Here is a 25,227-nt window from a genome sequence, read left to right as displayed (position 1 = left end):
TGTCCTAAGCTGAGTCTTAGTAAAGCCCCTATAAAGCAAGTAGCTTTATTATCACCATACAGAGGAAACATGTTAAGTGCCCAAAGTCACACAGCTAATAAAAGGAAGAGCGAAGATTCCAAGTCAGATGGGTCCTCTGCAGCCCAGGCCAGAGTGCCCTCAGCCAGTCAGTCAGCTGGTGGGTTCTGGGTACAGTCGGCCCTCGCCACTTCGTGCTTAGACTTTCGCGGCTTCACTCTATCACGGTTTTTTCAAATACATTCATTAAAAAGTTGATCAAGATAGTGAAAATGATACAGCGCACACTCGGTTGTCTGAGTCAATTATACACCTCTGTATTACAATTAAAATTAAAATTACTGTACGTATGAACTGTAGGCCTATGTATTCGAGTACCCCAGGAATCCTTCAACGCCAGGTGCAACCACTAGAGTCTGGAACAGATTAACCGCAATAAACGAGGGACGACTGTACCTCCAAAGGCAGGCCATCTAGAAAACCTCACATTCTCACACACCTTGAGCTGCCATTTCCAGGTGACAATACATTATGGATCCAGCACAATGAGCAGGAGGGAGGCTCCCAAAAGTTCATTTTCCAAACAAGTGTTTGTCTTCAGTCTTGGCCCTGACATTTGCTCAGGCACTGGTGAAAACACCTTCCCTACAGGGTGGCTGTAAGTAGGTTTATAATCAGTACATAATTTAGTCATTTCTTAGTGGCTCAGGCTAATCAGAATGAAGGGCAATGCTGAAAACTACAGTGAATCCCTACATTCCTCAACAACCTACATGTACAAAGAGCCCCAGGCTGCAATTCTTGTGTCTTTCTGCTCTCCTGCCAGCAAGCTGACAGCTAGTCCTGCTTCTAGAACTTCCCTTGTTTTCTTCCAATTTGCTGTTTTAATATGTTAGGACCTTGAAAAGCAGACAATCAATACTATCAGAACTGTGTGTAAAAAAGAGCTAGGTTTAAAATAGGCTTGGGAGCCCTGACCAGTTTGGCTCAGTGGTTGGAGTGTCGGCCCGCGGACCAGAGAGACCTGGGTTCGGTTCCTGCTAAGGGCACATACCTCGGTTGCAATTTGTCCCCGGCTCCGGTTGGGGTCATGTGGGTGGCATCCAGTGGATGTGTCTCTCTCATATCGGTATTTCTCTCTCTCTCTCTCTTCCTCCCGCTCTATCTGAAGATAAATGCAAGAAATGTCCTTGGGTGAGGATAAAAAAATAAAAATAAAATAAATAAAATAAAATAGGCTTGGGAGAGGGCACTGGCACAACCACACAGACTGTGTGTGCCATTCCCTCCCTAGCTGCCAGCTCAGCCCAATGGTTGTTAACCATCTTCTGGAAAGCTCAACTTGGAAGATAAGGAAGGAGTCACTCTATCAACATATGAATTCAAAAAAACCAACCATCCCTTTTTAAAAGATCTAGACTAGTACTTCTCAAACTTTAATATGCATATGAATCACCTGATCTCATAAAAAATACAGATTCAGACTCAGTCTGGGGTGGAGCCTAAGAGTCTGTATTTCTAAAAAGCTCCCAGGTTATGTCTGGTTCATAGACCACTTTGAGTTGCAATGGTCTAGATTAGAACACCTCTGTCCTATAGAAATAGAACATATGCCACATACATCATTTCAATGTTTGGCAGCCAGTCCCAGGCCTATCTAAGCCAGCCTCTTCTATTCCTTCCCCACTTCTGTCCCCATACCACAGGCTAGGGCCAGAGGGTCTCAGACAGGAGGTAACCAAAATTTTAGCTATACACGGTTAGTACCTCAGATGTACACAAACAGTATAATGAACCGTTAAGTACCATCTCCCAGCTTCAACAATTATGAGTTCATGGCCAGTCTATATCATACTCTGCTCCCATCATAAGAAGCTTTTTAAAAATGCCCACCCCAGATGAACAGAATGAGTCCTGAAATGCAATGAGGGTTGTACCACCAGGCAATAACATCAGAAATAGGTAGTCCTGGGAAAACAAGTGTGACTGGAGCAAGGCACCAGGAGGTTCCCTTAGGGACCTATTGTACTCCTGGGCCCACATCCCGAGACCTCTCTATTCTAAGATTGCCCCTCTCCACTAAACTCCTGGGCTGATACAAACTGTGGCCTTAACTCTCTCACCAGGGATAAGTGATCAGCTGATACCTTGGGGCCTGGGGTCTAGGGCCTACGTGACCACATGGGTCACAGGCAAAAGTAGCCGAAAGGAGAGCAAGTACTAGAATAGAGGACCAACTAGCCCAAAAACCTGCAGAGAAAGCAGAGTTAATGGACCTGACTGAACAAGCATTTAAAATGAACACAGTAAAAATCAGAAGAGAAGAGAGAGGCTGGTGGAATCAGGAAATAGGACAGAGATACTGACAAACTTTAGAAACTGACAAGGAAAAATAAACACATGCTAGGTCTTAATAATTCAGGAATAAATTCCAGAAGGATAAAATAGATTGCAGAATTTTAAAATCCAGCAGAGGAAAATCAACCCAATAAAACCTCACACAAGAAGATACCCACTAAAAGAAAAGAAAATTGCAGAAATCCTAATATAATCACAATTGGCATAAATGTATACCAGTTAAATTCACTAATTAAGATAGATTCTCAATCTGGGTTTGAAAAACAAGATCCTGTATCATATATCTAAAATAGAACACTGAAGCAAAAGTATATAGATAGATTACAAATAATAGAACAGAAAAAGCATCAGGCAAACAGAAGCCAAAACAAAATGGGGGAGGGGGAGAGAACAGGAGAATAATTTTAACATCAAAACAAATAAAATTTAAGGTGGAAAAACATCATAAATGATGAAGACTATATATATACCAGAAAAAGCAAAGATATATCAGGGAGATATAAAGAATGATCATATATGTATCTAACAATATATCCTTAACATAATGTAATGACTGTTAAAACTACAGGAAGAAAATCAGAGAAGACAAAGAATTATATAACACGAATAAGCTCAAAATAATACATATAGAGAAAAATGTATGCCCAAATAACACATTCTTTTTAGCACATTCTTTTTGAGAACATTTACAAAAATCCACCATGTGCAATGTACCAAAAAGTCTCATATATTCCAAAGAATTGGCAGCATGTTAACTATGTTCTCTGGCCATATGTAGTAAAAACAGACATCAATAACATATAAAAAATCATTAAAGAAAAATGTCAAAAATCTAAAATATATATACTATTAAATAACCCTTGGGTTAAAGGAGAAATTACAAAATTAAAAACTGAATGAAAATGAAAGCACTACATGTCAAAATGTATGGAACACAACTAAAATAATTCGCAGAAGAAATATTATGGCTTTGAATACATTTATCAGAAAATGAGAAAGAAATCAAATTTAAAAGCTGAGCATTCAAAATAAGTTAGGAAAAGAGTGACCTCAAAGAGAGCGTGAAATAAAGGTGGGAATTCAGCCACATAAACAATCCAAAAACAACAACAACCCACAAAAAAAAAAAAGCAAAGAGTAAAAGCTATTTTTTTAAGATTAATAAGATAAATAAAACTCTACATGAGACTGAAAATAAAAGTTTTAGACAAATTCAGAAATACCGAATGTAGAAAGAAAATGAGAAAAAGCTAGAGTTAAAAACAGATTTACAAAAATAATAAAAATATGAACACTCATACAAGTTTTTAAACCTAGATGAAATGGGTACATTTGTAGAAAATTATAAATGCCAAAATTGGCCTAAGAATAAAAAACTTGGATAGACCAGTAACAAGGAAAAGAGAAATGGTAAACACCTCCCAGCCCATTCTCTGTATCAGGCCAGATGGCTTTACAGGTAAGCCCTATCAAATTTAAGATACAGATAATCTTCATCTTATACAAATGATTACAAAACAATTTTAACCCATTTTATGACACTCGTATAACCTCAGTTAACTGGATAAGATAATTATGGCCAATTTCATGTAGTAGCACAGATGTCAAAACTGTATATCAAATCCAACAATATTTTTAAAATACAACACAATGAAAAGTATATCTCAGAATGCAAGGATGATTCAACATCAGAGCACCAATCAATGTAATTTACCACATTCACAGACTGAGGGATAAAAACTGAATGGACATGAATAGATTTTAAGGAAAAGTAGTTACTAAGGGTTAACACCTGTTTATAATCAAAAACTTGCAGAAAATTGGGGGAAATTGAATTAACCTGATTACAGCTCCTACCCACCCACCCCCCAAAAAAGCAATGCCTTTAGCACATTACCTTTAGGACAAGGGAAGAAAAGGCAGGCCATCACCACCACTATGCAACAGAGTCCTTGAGGTCCTGGCAGACAAAACATGTTACTCCAGTATAAGGAGTGGAAGGAAAGGACAAAAAAGAAGTGTCACTTTTTTGCATATGTATTGTCTCCTGAGAAATACAACAAAATCAAGTTAACCAGTAAAACTATTAAGAGATTCAGCAAGCTTGCCAGTTTCAAAATCAATAAATACAACCAACTGTTTTCCTCTGTACCACAATAATCAATTAGAAAACAAAAATTTAAACAATAAAGACACTATTCACAATACTACAAAAACTGTAAAGAACTAGGAATTAATCTAATAAAGAATACAAAAACACTTTATGGAGAGAAACAAGACCTAAATAAATGAAGAAACATCCTTGTTCAAAGATGGGACAACTTAAATGTATTAATTCTCCCCCAAATATACAATCAATTAATGTATATTTAATCCAAATACAGTAAAAGTTCCAGCAGTACTTATGGGGAAATTGACAGAAATGTGTATGAATGAATAAAGGACCTTGAGGAGCTAAGATATTTTTAAAAAGAAAAGGAAAGAGAATAAATTCACCCAATCAGAAATAAAGAATCAGTATGAAGCCACAGAAATTAAAATGGTACGTTAGCTGTACAAAAAGAAACAAATAGGGTAGTGGAACAAAAGAATGACCTCAGACACATACCCAAATATACATGGGGTCTTGGAGTATGACAGAGGGAACACTTCCCAAATCAGCAGGTAGAAGATGGGCCTGCTCAGCAGGTAGTATTGGAAAACTGACTACCTTGCACTCTACACAAAAATCAACTCCATTCTAACTAAAGATCTAAATGTGGAAGACAAATCTATATGGCTATCAAAATACAAATATCTTTGTGCTCTTGAGTGGGGAAAGATTTTCTTGAACAAGACTGAAATGATACAAAGCATGATTGTAAAAATTGACAGATTTAACTTCATCAAAATTAAGTTTTTCTATTTATTAAAGGACAGACACTACAGACAATGAACAAACAAGTGAGGGACTGGAAAGAGATATTTGCAACAATGAAAACCAACAAAGGATTAGCATGTAAAACATACCAAGAACTCTTACAAATCAATAAAAAGATGGTAACCATTCTTTTTTAAAAGGACAAAATATATGATCAGATACCTTACAAGGGGAAAATCTGAAAATCTATCAAGTATAAAAATGAGACTTATAACAAGTATAAACCTTACCAGTGATCAAAGAAAAATCACACATCGTTGAAGCACTACTTTAAAACCACCAGAATGGCAAAGAGTCTCATGGCCACTTTGGGAGGCAATCTGGCACTCCTTAGTGAATTAAAAACAATGTCATCCAGGGACTCAACAATCCAATCCTGGCCATCAGTCAAGAAATGTGAAGATGGTAGAGGCATTGGGGTATTAGAGGCTACTGAGGGGGCCATACCCAGGGAAATGAATGTGTCAGCTAGGGTGGTGCTATGAACTGAATTGTGTCCCCTCTATTCATATGTTGAAGCCCTAGCCCTCAATATGATGGTATTTGGAGGTGGGGCCTTTAGGAGGAATTTAGGTTTAGACAGGTCATGAAGGTGGGGCCCCCATGATGTAATGGATTAGTGCTCTTATAAGAGATGCCAGAGAGTCCTCCATCATGTGAGGATACAGCAAGAAGATGGCTATCTACAAGTTACGAAAAGATCCTCACCAGGAACAGAATCTGCAGGCAGCTTGACCTTGGATTTCGCAGCCTCCAGAACTATGAGCAATAAATGTCTGTTGTTTAAGCCACCCAGTCTGTGCTGTTTGTTATAGCAGCCCAAACTGACTAAGATAAGTGGATTCTTAAGATGGAATCCAGTGCAGCTATCATGAATGATGAACAAAATTTATAGGGAATAATATGAACAGATCTCAAAAACAGTGATGAGTGAAAAGGAAGAAAGATTTATAGCACAGCGCCATACTTATGAATTAAACGTACTACACATACAAAAGAGGCCACATATTTTACAAGAATATATCCATATAAAGGCACATTAAACACATTAGAACGAGAAGAGAAAGGAACTAGAAACGGGAATAACCATAAAGGAGAAAAATATTTAATAAGATGAATTATGATGTGTTGTGAACAGAGGAGTGATTAATGCAACTCATGTAGGGTGAGACACATGTATGTGCATGTACACATGCACACACCACATAATCACACCCTGAAGGCAAGCAGAAAATAGAGATTTGGTTTTTCCTGACCATAGATCAGACATTCAAGTGTTAAAACTCTTCACAATTTGACATAAGGATTTTGGTCTTTAACATAATAAAACAATTGGTGAGATGTTCCCAAACTTTCAAACTTATAGTGAACTAAGTTGATAACGGCCCTTCATTTCTATTCCTCTAAGGAGGTAAGATGATATACCTATCTGAACCGACAGACCCACAGAGACATGCATATACAACTAAATAAGATTTGGTATTTTGTTGTAATTTATGGAACCTGTCAATTTCATTCACAATTTACACCAGATTCTAATTATACTTAACTGAATATTAACCATTCTAATTGCTTAGTGCTTTATTAGCTAGATCTAAAGCATTGAGGGACATCTGGCTTGGCAAATGGAATCCTGCTTGCTTTTAGAAAAGAGAGCTTAGAGCATATATATATTCTTCTCACACTCTTAAGTCTACATTCATCCAGGACTGGTACATCCCAAAAACACTGCTTGTAATCCACACCAAGTCAAAGCAGTCAAGAGAAACTTTCAATGATCTGCATGTTAATTGTGATAGTCCTGTTTCACTACACAGAAAGCTGGGGGCAGGGCATCTGAAGGACCAGGTTCCTTATTATCTCTTGCTCTGCATCTTCTGCATCTGCACTTTGTCTTGGGCCCACCGTGCAGAGCTAAGATGGTGGTAGCAGGCCTGGAGAGCCTCTCCCTGCCCAGGAGTGTTCACTGGCAGAAAATGGCAGTTTGTCCTGGCTCATAAACTTTTTATCAGAGAAGCAGCACTTTCTCATAAGCAACTCTACCAGACATTCCCAGTCTCCCCAGCCAAAACAAAATGAAATGCCCATCACACCTGGTGGGGAGGGGAGGGAATACCAGGATACCAGAATTTAGTTTAGACAAGTTTCAAGTTTTGTCCCCAGCAGGGGAGAGGCCCCTTGCTGGTCAGCAAGAAAGTAAAGAAGTGAGGACAAGAGAGATCATGGGTGGGCAATCAACAGTGTCTGCTCTTACTCTGTGGCCTTTCAAAAATCCAATTGTACATAACAGTCGTTCCAAAAGGGGACTATCCTACCATGTGAGGAACCCATGGAGGAGACAAGAGGAGGAAAAGAGAATAAAACGGAACCATCACACAGGAGTGGGAAACCTTTTTTCTGCCAAGGACCATTTGGATATTTATAACATCATTTGAGGGCCATACAAAATTATCAACTAAAAATTAGCCTGCTATATTTGGTCAGGCTAATTTGGAGAGGCGTGTGATGTTACCTGGTATTGATTTCGAGGACCTTATATGGCCCTGGGACTGGATGTTCCCCACCCCTATAAATGAGCACCCTGGAGGTCAAGAAAGTAACAGACTCAAAAAATTGAACATAAAGTTACTATATATGACCCAGCAATTCCACTCCTAAGTACATACCTAAGAAGACTGAAAACATACTTCCACACCAAAACATGTACACAGATGTTCACAGCAGCATTATTCATAATAACTCCAAAACAGAAACAACCCAAATGCCCATCAGATTATGAAAGAATAAACAAAATGCTGTATAACCACACCATGGGATATTATTCAGCCATAAAAAGGAATGAAGTACTGACAGGAGCTACAACATAGCTGAACCTGGAAAACATTATGATGAGTGAAAGAAGCCAGACATAAAAGGCCATATATTGTATGATTCCATTTTTATGTGAAATAACCAGAATAGGCAAATTCACAGAGACAGGACATACATTAGTGGGGGGAGGAGGGCGAAGTGACTGCTAACGTTTATGGGATTTCTCACTGGGGTGCTGGAAATGTACTAGACAAACTGGTGATGGTTGCACACACTGTGAATGTACTGACAATCAATGAATTGTACACTTTAAAAGGGTTAAAACTGTGAATTTTATCTTAAAAAATAAAAAGGAACAGAACAGAGGTATCAAGCATTATGTCAGAGCAGCTCTTAGTAACAAGACAACCAGCAACACGTTCACCAGAAAAAAACTTTTCTAAGAGTGCTCTGCACCATTGTGCCCCCACCCCAAAATTTAAAACTAGTTGTACGTATACTCAAATATTTTCAAGTCCCACTCTCCCCTAAAAAATAGAAAATCAGTAAGACTTTTAGGCCTCCTCGTGGCTCTAACCTAAACACCTGCCTCAGCCTCTGCTTCAAAAGCTGGGGCTCCTTTGCCAGGACAGTTTGCTCTACATATTCAACAGGGAAATACCATGGAAAACTCAGAGCATTAAGAAAACCTCTCTAGTTTGAGACATAAAGATTAGCCTTTGGAAAGATGCCCTGGGCTTCTCAAATGAATAACAGGTATCTGGCAGAAACAGGACATTGGCCACTGAACGCCACACTGTTTAAAGTCCATTCCAAGAAGCTTCCCTGGAACAGCTAGATGGCAGGTGTGTCTGTCTTCCTTATTCAAGGAAGGGCAAGCAGGTGGCTGTACAGGGGCAAGACAGGAGGCCCTGACCACTGCAGTCTGCTGAGAACACAGCACCCCATTCTGAATTTTATCTCAGAGGGAGATGGGCATACACAGCTTTAGGGGCAATGGTCAACTGGGGTACAGATTTCTTAGCAAGACCCCAAAATAAAACCACCACTATTTGCACAGAGGAAGCCTAGAAACATAAAGCTCTGTATTGGGGTCTGAGGCTCAGCTTACTGGCCCCAGAAGCCCTGCACCCTGACCTCCTGGAAGTAATACAGAACAGCAACATTTTTAAGCTGGCTTCCACCTTCCTCTTTGACCTCAAAGTGATTTTTGCACATTCTCCTCCCTCCATAAACAGTCTTTCCCATCCCTGAAGCCTTCACTTTCATGTGAAGGCAACCACCCTCCCATATCCCAGAGAAAACAGAAGAATCACACTCTATGCCCTCAGCTTCTCTCGGGCCATCCCAAACTCACTTTCCTAGTATGAGTACTCTCTAACCTGCAAACAAGTTCTAGCCTCTGCATCCTAAAACAACCCTTCCCAAATGCACAATATCACCCTCCCACCAGCCCTCCCTGCATTTCCCTCTCGTCTCTCACCTTGGCATGTCCCAGGGAGCTGCTCCTGGTGAGGCAGGACAGAAAGCTCCCTCCTGGGCAACCCCAAAAGGCAGCCAGCCTGACCCCAAGGTATAGTCACTGAGATGCTGAACCCCCCACCAGTAGGCACCTGACTTGCCACCAGGTAACACACTATAATTAGTTGTAAACGAAGCCCAACATAATTAATTACATAACTTTGAAATGCTCAAGTTTAAGTCCATTAAAATTACATCATGAAACTGGGGGATTACAAAGGATTACCAACAAAAATCAAATAGAGATGAAGAAAGAAACCCCAGGCTGACTCCATGCATATCTGAGTCACTCACCTCAAGTAAAGGGCAGTCACCCTACCTGCCCTTTTTTTAAAAAAAAAACAAAAAACCCTCACCTGAGGATATTTTTTCATTCATCTTCAGATAGAGTGGCAGGGAGGGAGGGAGGGAGAGAGAAACATCTACATGAAAGAGACTCATCTGACTGGTTGCCTCCCACATGACCCCAATCTGGGCCAGGGACAAAACTGCAACCTAGGTATGTGCCCCTGACTGGAATCAAAACCAAGACTCTTTGGTCCACAGGCTGACACTCTAACCACTGACCCAAAACAGCCAGGGCCACCCCACCTGCTTCTAACAAATCCGTGGAGCCCAGCCAGGCAGCCATGTGCACAGGCTGCCTCTGGAAGGGCCAGTACCAAGTGACACTGCCCTGCTAGATGCTCAACATCAACTGGATCCTGAAGACCACTAATTTAGTGCATTGCTCCCTGCCCCTTCCACAGTGGCTTTCTTCAGTCTCAGTTTCCTCCACTGACACCTCCCTCACAGGTGGCCTATCTAAATGCCACTCTCCCGGCCCCATCTCTGCCACAGCCACTTTGATTCCAGGGCCCTCCCAGAAACACCAGGGCCAGAGCAACTCTCTTGCCCTCACCCCCAAGCACTCAGTTCGGCATCTTCTCTCCTGGCCCAGTCCCTCTCCATCTCTTAGTGGACTATGAGTGTCACACCTCCGGAATCCATTCTTTACCATCCTTCCCTCCACATTCTGATCAGCCTTTCATTTGGGGATTCCGGAAGGATCTTCCTAAACACGAATCTGAGGGCTGAGGTGTCTCTTTTCAATTTAAAAAGCAGTTATTTCTCAGGGCCTTCAGAACCAGCAATGACCCCATGGGCTTTGCACAGAGGTCCTGTTCTGTCTATTCCCAGGCCCTGTAGGCAATTGACTTACTCCTATATTTACTTTCTGTCTCTCCTGCTATAATGTAAATTCTTGAGGGCAGGGATTTCCTGCCGCTTAGATTATGAGAACACTGTGCTAGAACTGTGCCTGGCCCAAAGGAGGTGACATAAGTCATTAGAGCAAGATGGCTGAGGCCCATTTTTCCACATCCCTGCCCTGCCCTCCCTGCAGACACCCCAGCCCTTATAAACTGATGCCTGGGATATTCTGTGTATCCTGCAGTTCTCTTACCAGCGGGGCCAGGGACTTATTCCTCTTGGTACTCCAAAGGCTTAAATAGTGGCACCATGGAGATGTGACTGATGAATGAATGCATGAACTGCCCCAACAGTCTATAAAAAAAATGAGTTGCTCAAAAAACAAACAAAACTGCCCTGGCCAGTTTGGCTCAGCAGTAGAGTGTTGGCCTACAGTCCAGAGAGACCCGGGTTCAGTTCCCGGTAAGGGCACGTGCCTTGGTTGCAGTTGGTCCCCAGCCCTGGATGGATCAGGGCCGTGCAGAAGGCAGCCACTTGATATGTCTCTTTCGTGTCGATGTTTCTCTTTCTCTTCTCTCTCCCTCCCACTCACTCTATCTGAATGAAAAATGAAAAAGTGTCATCAGGTGAGGATTAAAAAAAAAAAAACAATAAAAACTGCAAACAACTTCATTCAAATGTGCATTATTTCCAAGACCTGCATAGCTTTTTACATGTTTTTTAAATGCATAAATTTATTACAAAACAAGCTGCATCATCAGAAAAACGTCAGGCATGTAGAAACATCATTTAAATCCTAAAAATTCAAATTTTCCATGAGAATTCCTTGAGGAATATACGCCAAGATCTAAGGAGTGTCATCTAACCAGACCTCTTCTCTCCTAACAGATGCCCACCTGCAGACCTCATGTAAAGCCAGTCTCCTATTGAACTCACCCAACTCCGCCTTCATGTGCAACAGAGAACAAAACCCTGTGTAGTCAGTGCGTCCGGGCAATGTGCATGGGTTTGAATCCAGTATTACTGCACTGATTAAATCAACTAGACTCCAGGTTCTGAGAGTGTAGAGATTTTGTCTAGGCCACCAAGGGGCTAAATACAAATAGTATCTAACAGCAAATTGCTCCCTAGCATCAGCATCAGGCCCAGTGTCTCAGAAAAAATATCCTGGGTGGGACTCATGCTCCCGTCTGGTGCTCACAGAACTGTCAGCTGGACAATGCACAGCTGTTCCTCTGCCAGCTTGCTCCCTCCCTTCCTCCGGCCCAGGTCCCCTGATCAGGCCTCTCTCCTGCCTACCATTTCCCCAAACATCTTCCAACAAATTTGCTGTATGCACAGATGGGGCATGGAGGATAGGTGACACAATGAAGAAGGCTGCTTTCAGCCTGACACCAAAACTGCACCTCAACTATCAGATCAAGTTTGCTAATGTAATACTCATGGCTTGGGTAAGGGTAATTTGTCAGATAATCTTTCTCCTTGGAGCTCTACCTATGAGCTGATTCTCAGGGCAGGGGAGGCTCTAGAACATTTCTGGGATTCAGCAAGGCCTCAACCAAAAGGTGTCTATCCACTAATCAACCCTGGGACCTTAACATCCACCTCACAGGCTTTACTTCCATCTTCAGCTGCTCACATTAAGTGACTCACCCACCGCCAAACTCATCTTGGGTGGCCCATAGACATGGGCTCCCTTCTGAATCCTCCCACAGCTTCATCACAAGGACCCCACCATCAGAGTTGGTCTCAGGACCCTAGCCAAATAGCTCAGTTAGTTCAGTTGGCTAGAGCATCATCCAGATACTCCAAGGTTGTGGGTTCAATCTCCAGTCAGGGTACATCCCCCTCCCTCTCTTTCTTTAAAAATCAATTTTTCAAAAAAGAGAGTTGATCCTAGGAACAGCAGGGTTGGCAGAAAAAGCATGGACTGGAGCACAGGGGACCCAGGCATCCACCTACTCCCTGGCTTCTCATTTACCAGCTGTATTGTATCTCCTTCTTGGGGCTGTTATGTGCATGACAGGAAAGAAATCAAGAGCCTAAACTGACACTGCTCACTATCAATACTCGGGAAATAATAGCTGTTAGTGTATATATTTTTTAAATATTTTTTAAAAAGAATCTGTCTTGTCACCAGTGGACATAAAACCAACTATAATATGTGTAGTCCAATATCAGCAACAATGTTTTCTCCTCTTCTTTTACTAAAACATCATGCAGTTCTGGCTCTGGGACTGGGAAAGTGACATGAGGGTGAGGTACCCTCCCCACCTCAAACAATGCCAAACTCTCTCACACCAACCAAAATGCAAATAAATCCACCACAGGCTTCATACCCCAGGTTTTAGCCCATCTTCTAGACTTCAACACCAACCCCTCTACTGAACTGCACCTCTCCTTTCCCAGAGCTCAGCACCTGAATGCCCAGCAGTCCCCCAAATCCCACAAGGAGCACACCCTCTCTCTTGACCTGGGGTGGCTCCTCTTCCTCCTTCCTGCCCCTGTGGATGTCAGGCTCCACTCCCACCCATGCTAAACGTGGGTCAGTGGCTCCTCTCAGCCCTCCTCTCTCAGTGAAGTCCCAGCAGCCCTCACTTCCCCAAATCCATGCAAATGATCATGCAGCCAGACAGTGACATCACCTCTACAAAAATATCCTAGGTACTTTCTTTGTAAATGAAGAAGCAGAGAAAGCACGCAGGCTATGAAGGCCACTGCTCTGAAATGGGGCTGGCCCAGAGCCTCTGCCCAGACACATGCCAGGCCCATGGGCAGCTTCTGGGGGCTGAGCACACATGAGACAGTTCTCTAGTGCTGACACCCAGACCTTTGTGTTTCTTCCTACTTGCTTTCTCTTGATCATTCTAATACATATTTTCCTGTTAACATGGGGAAGTTTCCTCCCATTTAGGCTGAGCAGAGTCAAAGGATAAATCTGTCAAACAATCGTTCTGCCCAATTCTAGTTTTAGAAACATGAACTTTTTACGTTTTATGAGCCACGAATATAATTATGTATATTTTAACCAATGTATATATGTCACCTTGCAAAGAAGGAATTTAATAAATGAGAATAAAAAAGAAATCTATGTTCTATCAATGTGTACCTATCAGTAGCTGTCAAAACACAGCCATTTTAATATAATCTACCCACCTCTGACAATCCTAAAAAGAATTCTATTTACATTCCTTAGTTAACTAGCTGAATGAGTCCTAAATCAGAACACATGGGACTATCCCCTTAAACAAGGCCCACAGTTTTCATGCAGCAGGACTTCCTGGGTGCCAAGGGCAGGGTGAAACAGCAGGTGCATAACAACATAAGGTGGAGAGCAGGAGCTTGAGTGGTAAGAACAGCTGGAAGTTATGGTGGGTACAAGTGGGAAGAAATACCCAAGAGGGAAGCCAGAGGTCAGAGTGAAAGTCTCAGAGACCACCAGCCACCCCTACCATGCCCCCCCCCCCCCAAACTGTTCTGCTGAAGGCCCTCACTCCCATATTTCCCCAGGTACACATAAATCAGCTCAAGCTTTCCCTCCCCTCTGGGCACATTCTTGACCCACCAACCCTATCCCTACCCTCCATTTTGAGGCTATTTTTCTGCAGCCCTCCAAAGTCTCAGGCACACAGATCCAAGCAAACAGCTCTGTCACAGCCGTATCCCAGCTGCCCCATCCACCTCCACCCATAGAAGGCTGTCATCTACCCTGAATCGTGGTGCCTGGCACACAAGGGACTCTCCAGCAGCATTGGTTTTAAAACAAAGGAAAGAAGGAAATGTGTGAAATAAGGCTTGATACTCATGTGCACAAGGAGGATGACGAATCTGGGATCCTTCTAAGTGGGACAAGGTTTAGGTAAGATAGAGACAACCATCAAGAACTCTGTCTGCTGGCCTGAGGAATGTGGTCTCCAATCTGTGCTAAACTGATCCTCTGTGGGTGTTTAAGGAGAGGAATGACATGATGAAATCAATGGTTTGGGAAGATTAATCTGGCAGCCACCTCTACAATAGATTGCAAACTGTATCGAATGGACAATTTTGAAACAAGGCTACATACTCAGCTCTTGTGTGTTAGAAAGATTTGGCTCTCATATACAACAAGCATCCCCCAAAACTAACTGAATATACGCACACAAGATTTATTAAAGTATCAGTTCATTTTGAAATGACAGCATAATTATATACCAACACAGAGAAATGTAAAACAATAGCAAACCACTCCGTAGTCCTGACGAAGACATTCAGCCATAAATGGCAATATCCTTCCTCTTCCAATCCCACATCATTACTGCCAAGTTGGAGTGCCAGGCTGGGAAGTGAGTGGGGGAGGAGAGAGATGACACCATTCCCTCTGGGATGGCCAACTCCAGATGGGGATGTCCTGATGGCATACCACTGCTCTCCAAGATAGCGCTCGCCAGGCCCTGGCCACCTCACTGATCCTCTGTGCCTGCCTGTGACTGAGGCCCTTGGTGGACCAAGTCATCTGGACAGGTGCTTCGCAATAGCCTGGGCTTCCTGTCTGGCTCCTGGGTCCCACTCATGCCTCCAAACCTGACCTTGTCTCCTACTTGGCTGAATGATGTGACAGAATGTAGCATTATGCAATCAAGGAGCTGAGGTACAGCTAAATGAAACAATTCTAGTAAATCAATGTTCTATACTGGATTACGTGAATGCTCCTATGCTGTTTCAAAACTGAACGATTTATAACATTTTTGCTGTGTGAACAGGAGAGGAAGATGTGATTTGTAAGTCTACTTATAATTTTTGTTTTAATTTATTATGTTGGTGACTCCAAATCCTTTCTCTTTAAAAGGTTTATGTTCTATAGGCAATTGCTATCTACATACTCAGTGAGAGCAGAGAAGAACAATGTAAAACAGAAATAATTCACTGTACATGGATCTGCATGGGTTCAAGATCTAGGTCACCTACCATGGTGCAAAACAGAAAATAAAGGACAGTTTCATCATTATCTGCCACACCTTTTAGAATGAAGCAAAATGGTGATAGAAGCCACAGACTGTTCCTATTTTCAGGGTAAGAAAATAAAGTCTTTTCCAAACCTAATCAAAAATTAAATGTACAATTCCCTCCAGCAAGAATTTTATTTTTAATTTTCATTTACATAGTATCTTTCTTCCAAGAATCTCAAAATAATGGAGCTCCACAAATACTTTTTTAAAAAAACAACAGTTGTCACAACAAAGGAGGGGACGGGCTTGGCAGGACAGGAGCTCAGAAGTGGGGCAAGAAATGGCAGGCAGCGGTGACAGCAGGCGCTTGGAGCTGACAGTGTCCAGGCTGAGGATGGTTCTTTTACCAATAGCCCACCGGCCTTGCTTACATTTGCAGCTTCAGGCTTTTCAAAATAAGGATTTACCTTTGGTGTCACTTACTAGCTTTAATCAAATTATTTTGATCTAAATAGCAATTTCTCCCCTAAAAACAGGAGAGAAAGTGGCAATAAACCAAAGACCCTAACAAAACCAAAATAACAACTGAACCAAGGTTCCTTTAATGAGTTCACATTCTTTTCAGTCTTTAACACATAAAACTATGTTAGAAAATAAAATATTAACAATTAGGGGGAAAGACCCAATGTAAGAAAGCCTGTCTTGCATTTAGGAGGAAATTGGGAAGAAGTTTTTTTGATTTTTTTTTCTTTTTTTACAGCTGGGTGGACAGGATCTGAACATCTTACATTTAGCAAAAAGCTGTCAACACCCAAATAAAATTTTAATAACAGTAAGAATGGCATCCTATTTCTCAGTTTCACAATATTCACTTAAGAGCTAATTTGTCAATTTGCTTTTCCCTTAACCAAACTCAAAACTACCATATATAACTTTAAAAAACATTAACTGCTTTTACTTATTGAACAAACACAGCCAAATAGAAAAATGTCTTTAAGAAAACAGGCCCCATGCTGATATACTCAGGGTAATGCTAATAAAGAACAAGCTTCAGAGTAAGCTCTGCTAATTTCCTCTGACATTAACTTCATAATCCAGAGTCAAAAGCATCCAGGATTTCCATTGTCAGCTGACTGAGCCCACCAGGTCATGAGCAAGATCTAGTAGGTCTGTATTTCATAAAGGTGTGGGGCCACTCTGTTGAAGAATCTAGTCAGTTTCATGTGACTCTCCTACCTGGCTATCTGGCTATTTTTCCAGTTGCTCCCACATGTTAGATAAATCCTCAGGAGGAATGAACACTCCCAACCTCATGCCTTTCCAGTCACCTGTCTGATGGTGTTTCTGAGGATGGGGGGAGGGGTCCTCTGAATAAGAATCCACACCAATCCGTTTGAGAAACTTCCCAGTCTGTCCATGGCACAAAGGTTCTAGTAAACAAAAATTCTGCTCTGGGCCTCCTGCAGTAAAGATAGCCTTCATATTAAAGTGAAGAAACTTTTGTCCACTAACATCATCATATCGGAATTTAATTACAACAGGAATTAGAATTATTTTTATTATAGAGTTGTTTACTTTTCAAAGGAATGATTCTTGATGGGTTTTGCAACAAATTACATCTTTCAGAAAGAGTTGTTCACCCTCATTATGCTTTTTTAACTGTGTCATATTATGTGAATAGGGTAGCACACCCACTTTTTAAAAATCTTTAAGTCACAGCCCAGGTGCTTCAAAGCTGCTTCGGGCATGGCACAAATGAGGGCAATGCCCCTGGTTCCTCCTCAACCCTAGATGACTTCCTGCAGGGACATCTCCTGCCCAGCCAAAGACTACTCTCTTCTACCAACCTCCTCAGAAGACAGATGAAAAGCAGGACTGATCACAGCTCAGCAAACTCAAAAGTGTGATAGGTACAAGAGCTTGACACAAATCTTAGTCGTCCCCTTCAATAAAATCAATACCCAAACACCAACCAAAACTTGGTTCTAAAACATAAAGCAAAACCAGGGCTGTTAGCTGGCTTTGAAAACTAGAATAGAAAAAATGACTTAGACAATTCAGAGGGCCTCACCATTAATTGTTATTGAAATGCCCCCCACCAGCTTTTTAAGATATTTAAGCTTATATCTCTAAATGTAGAACTTTTAGGGAAAGTAGTTTCTCTCTGAATTCTAAATCATTATCAGGGTGTAATAAATGTACCTAAATGCTCATGACAATAAATGTTTATTAAATCAGAAATCACAAATGAATTCACAACCTTTTGCTATATATGTTACATAATGATATTAAATCACTTGTCTAATTATGCCATTAAAGTTCTTTTTTGCTCCATGATTTGCACACGCAGTTCTCTCAGGTATCCAGTTCGTAAAATGCCCGGCACAACTGGAACATCCAGGGAAATGGTAGTGGGCACGATGAAAGGTCAAGGGGCTCGTCTTCAAATAGCTTGAGCAAAACGAATGGCCTTAAGTAAAAAAGTGTCTCTATGCTTTGCTATAATAAGATTTAAACACGGGATTCCAAGAATTCCACCTGTTTCCAATTAGATAGCAGAATTGCTTGAGTGTTTAAACTACATTCACTTGCTACTTATACAAAACAATTCTTCCGGGTTTTTTGAACATTTTAAGTATGTTAAAATAAGATTAAGGGTCTAGTTTAAACAATCAGAGGCAGGGGAATTTCAGTTGAAACCAAAACTATCTCTCTGCAGCCATAATGCAGAGCTTCAGACAAAACAACAGGGCAAGATATATGAATGTCTATCTTTGACAATTGTAAAAATCAGATCTTTCATAAGGAAAACAATAATATTTTTAAAGTTATACATTAAATAATTTAAAATAGATTTTAAAATAATCTCTAAAATTATGTATGATCCTATATGTTAGAATAACTTCTATAAAAACTTTTAGGTAACATTTGTGTTACAGTCCATTAGATATACTTATCTTTTAAACATGTGAAATTTACATGAAATCAAACCTGTGAACTATATAATAGAAGCACAAGTAGGAATTTGGCCTAGCTCTGTAGGATTTTTCACACAATGAATTCCTTTTTTAAAAAGGACAAGTTTTCCTCTAACAAATTTGTTCTTCATTTCACTGATGTTCCTTGGCCTTTATAAATGAGCTGAAATGAATATGGTTTTTTCTACTTTGAGCCTGTTTTCTCTAAGACCTGTTTTCTCTCCTGTGAGCACAGCCTTAAGAGGAGTTTTGACTCCTGACTGTTTCAGGTAGACCAGGAAAGGGGGAGGGGGGAGGTGTCATGGGAGCATAGACTATTGTTTCTACACAGCTCCCACATAAACCCTGGTGGGTTTGTTTTAATTGTACACAACAGAGGGGAGGACTTTTTCAACAGCCATTAAAGGTCTTGAGCTCAATCAGCTCACCAGACAGCATTTTAAGGTTAGCTCAGTGGATCAGGAGAGAATAATTCCTGAGGGAATTAGCAATCTGTCCCCTTTCCCTTTCCAACTTTCTCATGTAGGAGATTGGTAAAATTGGGGAAGCAGGTGAAGGGGGGTCTCTGTGGACCAAAACAGCATCAGGAGTTGTTGCATAACTTCATCCCTTCACTGACTTGCACAAAAACAAACAAAAACAAAACACACCATACACAATTTCACAGAAAAAAAATACTTTAATCAACCCTTCCCACACCCAGTCTCAAAGACGCTGATATGAAAAGACAGCAGCAGTGTAGAAACCCTTGATTTGTTTACCCATTAGTTCATAAAGGGTACTCAATGGGGTACATATATCAGTCAAAATAATATACTTCTTATGGGAACAGTCCTAAATGATGGGTAACAAACACACTTCCTTAACAGGAAAAATAAAAGCAACCAGTAAAATGGACTTATAGCAAAACTGAAATTGCTTTCTTGTTTTGAAAAAGAAAAAAAATGTTTAAAGTTTGCTTTTATAGAAGAGGCTCCTTAAAGGAGAAACACTAGTCACCATATAGGAATAATGCCTCAAAGGAAAGCAAGTCACTGTCAGGCTCCATCCCAAAAGTTATACTAACATACAGAGTTACATGAGCTTGTTTTAGAAAGCGTCCTCTTTTCAAACGTGTATTTAAAAGGCAAATTTATACAATGGTGTTTTTCTTATTTAAAAAAAAAAAAAAAGCCTGGTTTTTACAAGTGTGGGATAGGATAAAAACTTGTCCAACTAGTCTTAGCAACGCCAGAGCACTGACTTCCATACCACAAGCCTTAGGGACTAAAAAGGAAACGAAATAAAGTTCAATCTTCAGAAACTCTCTTCCCCAGACTCGGCACTCACTCCGGCACTCACTCCGAGTCCCAAGTCAGCTTCAAGCACTCACTCCGAGTCCCAAGTCAGCTTCAAGCACTCACTCCGAGTCCCAAGGCAGCTTCAAGACCAACCAAGCAGAGGGAAAAGAGCACAGCCCTGGCGCACTGTTTGTGGGAGAGGTGCACAACTGCCTTATCTTGCAGGGACCCACTTAAGTCTCTAACCTGGATCTGGATCTAGTTGAGCCCAGCCTCCTCACCCTCAGATATCAATGCCACAACCCTCACTGGGCTCTGCAGGCAACCTGATCTCAATGGAAAGGGTTCTGGAAAGATGAGAAGAATCTGAAGCTAATGAATTCTCTCTTCTCAAACTGCAGTCTCATTGGGTCACTTACTTTCTGTGGGAATAGAGATGACGCTAAACTAGATATCAACTCAAAAGGCCTCTTCAGGGCCCAGAGAAAGAACCAGTTTGGCCTTATACTTTGAACTTTGGCAGTCTATAGTCAGTCAACTGAAGTTTTTCAAACATGCGATGAAGCAGCAATAGGAAATCATCTAAGGCCAAATCACATCTACCATCAAAAGCCAACTGGTGCTTAGGAAAGAGAATGATGCTTTTTAAAATTCAAGATCAATATCTAATGGCTCATTCACATAAACTGACAGGGAAACTTTCGATCGAATCCTCGAGTTACACAGTTAAATGTCCTCATGATATCCTGAACAAATAGCTAATCACTGGGAGAGAGGGGAGGAGGACACTGTCAAAGAGTTCATAAGATCTAATAACGCTCTAGAAATCAAATGCATTTCCCAGGCAGTTTAGGATGCTTCAAAAACGATGTCACATTCAGGAAGACAAGAAAAAAAGAAAATTAAGGCGTGTCTCTTAAAACTCCACAACGGGTTTTACAATAAGCACAGGAATTAAATTATGGTAAAAGGGAGCTATTTTTACTAAAACAGGGTAGACCAATTTATCAAAATGCCATTTGGCTGTGTTCATTACATTCAGGAATCTAATTTACACAATAGACACTTTGGAGTAATCTATTTTAGTCAATAAATACTCAAACTCCTTCAAGTTTTAATCTTATCGGAAATACATATTTCACATAGTCCTCTTCCTAGTTAAGCGAGAAATTTGAAGAAATTTCATAACAACGATGAGTCTGCGTTATCAAGTTCTCAAGTAGGCAAGGGCAGAAAACAAGCATATACAATTAAAGTTGTCAGAATCCATTTATGTATGTTTTAATCCAATCCGCTTCGTTTCATATAAGCCTGCATCTGGATTTCATTTGCTTTCCTCCTAAAAGTATTGTAGGTCACAATCACCAGTCCTCCAGGTTAGGAAAGTTCGACCAAGTTTACCTTCCTGCACACCTTAGTGTTGGGAGCAGTAGCCGGCCCCCAGGGACGCTGAGGGACCCCCGGAGCGCCAGGACACCCTGGGCCCCTTTAAGCCGAAGGCTGTCCCCAGCGCTCACGGAGCTTCTGGCCCACATGCCGCTCACCTTCAACTTGGCTCCCGCTACGCACAACATCCACCTGGCTGAGTCCCGAGGTTGTCCAGGCGCCGCGAACGCGGAGCTGGCAGATTCCCGGCGGACCCCGAGGGCGCGCCGCTCCTCTAGGTGGAAAGTGGATGGCAAGAACGCGCCCCCTGGGCACCGCGGCAGCTTTGGCGCCGGCTTGGGAGCCCCGGCACGATCGCCGCCCGGCGCCCGGGGCTCGGCGAGCAGACCACGGCATGGGACGCCACAGTTCGGTGGGTCCCCCGGTGCTTTGCTTTCCAGAACCCAACTAGAGAAGGCATTTCGGAGCCGACTCGCTGCGAGTTCCATCGCACCCGCGGACCCTGCTAGGAGTGCAGGGCCCGAGAGGAGAGGACCAAAGGGGCGTGGGAGGGTTACTAGGGGCCGCGGGAAACCTTGGGCGCCGGGCGGCCCCGCCGGGACAGACGGCGGGGAGGCGGCGCCCCCGGTCCGGGCAGACGGCGCGCCGGGACTCAGCGCCGGGCCTGCGCTTGGAGAAAGTTGCAGCCCCGCGCCCGCACAAGCGACCGCCGAGCGCTCCCGGGCGCCCTGACACCTGGGCTCCGCGCGCCGGGCGACCCCGCCACCCCTCGCAAGTTTCCCCAAAGCGCCCTTACCCCGGTCCCTGGGCGCGGAGGAGCCGACCCGCGCCACTTGTATAGGCATACAAAAGAGCGGGGCCGCTGCGGGGTCTGCGGGTGGCCCCCAGGCGCCCGCCCGGACGTAAACAAACCCCGGGGTCTGCGCTAGGAGCCCAAAGCCCAGTGCGGGAACGGCGGCGCGGCCCCGCCCGCTGACAGCTGGGGGCAGTGGCCGGAGCCTGGGCCGGCCGGGGAGCGCGGACGCCCGCCCGGCCACCCGCCCGCCTGGCCGGAGCCGGGCCGCGCCGCCGCCGCTGCCGCCGCCGGTGGCCGCTCTGACCCTCCCCCGAGCCGGCGGCACCACAGCGCCACCAGCCCCAGCTCCGCCGCGCCGGCGGCAGTGGCGGCGGCGGCTCCTCCTGGAGAGGCAGGCGCTTCACCCCCCACAGCAACTCCCCACAAACTTTCCCCAGGAATACGGCGGACCGGGGGCGCGGGGCGCGCGGCCAGGCGCCGCCGACGGGCCGCAGCCCCCTCCCGGCGCAGCGCCGCCGCCGCTGCCGCCCGCAGCCCGCTCGCGCGCGCACCCCGCGGACCGCCGGGGCCGCCCCCTCCCCGGTCCCGCGGCGGCGGCAGTGGCGGCGGCGCAGGCCGGGGGGGCGCCCGGGGTGGGGGCCGACCCCGGGGGCAGCGGTGGCGGCGGCGGCTCCCGGCGCCATCTTGGGCTGATCGATGAATTGAACAAAGAGGATCAATTTCTGATCAAGCGAGTTATCAATGGGGGCCGGGGAGAGAGAGGGACTTGTCCCCGACTCGGCCCGGCTTTCCTCGGCACCCCCCTCCTCCCCGCCGCCGCGGCCCCCCAGCGACCCGGCAGCCCGGGGCCCCGGGGGAGGCCGCGACCGCCCGCAGCCCCCACCCCCGGGCAAGAGGCCGAGCGCGGAGAAGCCTGACCTGCAGCTGCTGTAAATCAAAGCGCTTCCAATATTGAAACATCGATCCCACATTGGCCGCCATCTTGAGACATATTGAGACGGAGTGAGAGGCTGATAGAGAGGGGGCTGGAGTTCAGGAGCCGCCAGGAGGCAGCAGGCGGGCGGCGCCAAAACCCGGCCTGGAGCCGGCCGCCGCCGCCTCCACCGAGGACGCGGACTCCTCCTCACGGCGCCGCCGCAGCCATGGCGAGCCCGAGCCGGAGCCGGAGTCGGAGCCCGAGGGCGCGGCGGCCGCCGCCGGGCCTGGCGCGCGCGGCCCCTGCCCCCTCCCCTCGCGCAGGGCACCCGGCTCGCGACCCCCGCCCATCCCGGGCCCCCAGCCCCAGCGGGCGTGGCCGCCGGCCCGGCCCCGAGGGGGCGCTGGAGGGCAGCGGGAGGGGCGGCCCGGGCCCCCGATGGAGGCCCCGGGCCCGCTCACCTGGGGCGTGTGTTGGGCCCCCGGGGGTCGCGGTCGCTGGCCGAACGCCGCCCCTTCAGTGACTTGGGTTAGGGACTGCGGCCGCGTCAGGGCGGGCGCGGAAACAGCGCCTCTTTCGCTGTTGCGCCGAGCGCGCCGAGCTGCGGCGACCACCTGCCCGAGCCCCCACTCAGCGCTGCCGGGGTCCACGGAAGGTGGCGTTTGCGGGGCGCGCTGGCCGCACACCCACCCCCTACACCCCAGCCGGACTCAGAGACAGAGCCCGCCAGGAACAGCGTTTCATGATGGGGGGAGTAGAGTTGAGGGAAACCACCCCTGACCATGTAGACGCACAAATTAATGCCCCGCACTGTGGCAGCGCGGTCCCCGCGCCGCACAGCACCGCAGAGCAAGCCGGGTGGCCAGCGGTCCGAGCGGCCCCTATTCGCCCGAGTCGCGCCTGCTTAGGCCACGACAGGAAAAGTCTTGCAGCACAGCTCTATTCCCCCCGTACCGCTCCAGCGGAACAGCGCTAGAAACTTCCTGTAGTTCAGATACCTCGGTTTTCACTAGTTTGGGTACAGAAACTTGGAAAGTGTGGGAACACTTATGACAGAAAGCATGGTCCTTAGTTTACAGAAATGCTAAAACTTAAACCAAAAAACCAATTCTCTTGATTTTTTCTTCTTCGCAGAAACCTGGCAAAAGCACACGTTTTATGATCGTCATCTTTAATTGATTATATACACGTGTGAGTTTTAAAAGTTTCCAGTAGGAATGTGTACTTTTACTCTCCCGCACTTCATTTAATGTGTAATTAGTTAAAACAAATCCCCAAACTCCTTAATCTTGAAATTTATATGTAAATAAAATCTGTGTGCAATACAAAATAAAACATGTAAGTGAGATATAATTGCTGTTCAACTGAGTTCGAAGGTTTGGCGCTGATCATTGGAGTGAATTAAGCATTTTTGAATGAAGGGACTGGAAATGAAAGTGCCCAGGATTTAGGAGCTTCAGTTGAGTCAACGCGCGGTTCCTGAGGTCTGGAGCGGCGTTCTCTCGGGGTCCCCATCGCATTTTTGGCCAGTAGAAGGGGCAACAATCAGGTGGGTGAGAGCGCGTGGGCGCGGGGGTTAGGGGAACGTTGAGAGCCTCGGCCCCAGATGCCGTGACGCCGCGCCATGCAGGACCCTCCCGACTTCGGACGCCGAGGGCCGCCTGGGTGGATTGCGCCAGACCCCGGGAGCTGTCGGCCCGCGGCCGCGCTGGAGCTCCGACAGCGCCGCCCGGTAGAGGGCAGCGGCACCCTGACACTAACGTCCTCTGGTCCCCGCGCACGTGCCCACCGGCGCGCCGCGCGCCTGGCCACGCCCTGTCCGAGAGCCAGGCCTCTGGCGGGAAATGGCATTGCCATCTCTGTCGATTCCTGTCTCGACGAAATGCCTCCTCTAACGATTCCTCCTCTATCCTTCACCGGCGGGTACGGATGCCCTCCCCTCCTGTTTGTGCCCTAAAGATGGCTAGACAAATAAAATGTGCAGAAACTTAAAAAAAATATCCTCCCTGGGGAAGGCTCAAGGAAGGATCAGGGAAATGGTTTGGATTTGGTGCAGATGTTCTCAATCTAATTATCGTGTCAATCCCTTGGGTTTGAACCAAAAAATGTGAAATATATATGACCTGT

General features: G+C 44.8%; 1 protein-coding gene across 6 annotated transcripts in view; it reads right to left on the bottom strand.

The window, feature by feature from the left end:
• Positions 1 to 23,246, bottom strand: part of CUX1 (cut like homeobox 1) — a 363,160-nt gene extending 339,914 nt beyond the window's left edge. For 3 of the 6 annotated variants that reach the window (XM_036278819.1, XM_036278820.1, XM_036278816.1), the window contains exon 1: positions 23,103 to 23,246. In XM_036278819.1, coding sequence (XP_036134712.1) covers positions 23,103 to 23,165 — 63 coding nt within the window. In that variant the 5' untranslated portion in view covers positions 23,166 to 23,246. Of the gene's footprint in view, positions 1 to 21,546; positions 21,964 to 23,102 lie in introns of those variants that run through there. The other 3 variants (XM_036278814.1, XM_036278815.1, XM_036278818.1) reach the window with 2 other exon arrangements.
• Between the last annotated feature and the right edge of the window lie 1,981 nt (positions 23,247 to 25,227).

This window comes from Molossus molossus, unplaced genomic scaffold (assembly GCF_014108415.1).
Source record: "Molossus molossus isolate mMolMol1 unplaced genomic scaffold, mMolMol1.p scaffold_m16_p_3, whole genome shotgun sequence".
Taxonomy (NCBI): Eukaryota; Metazoa; Chordata; class Mammalia; order Chiroptera; family Molossidae; genus Molossus; species Molossus molossus.
The sequence above is the reverse complement of the archived record's forward strand: the minus strand, read 5'-3'. Positions and strand labels throughout refer to the sequence as shown.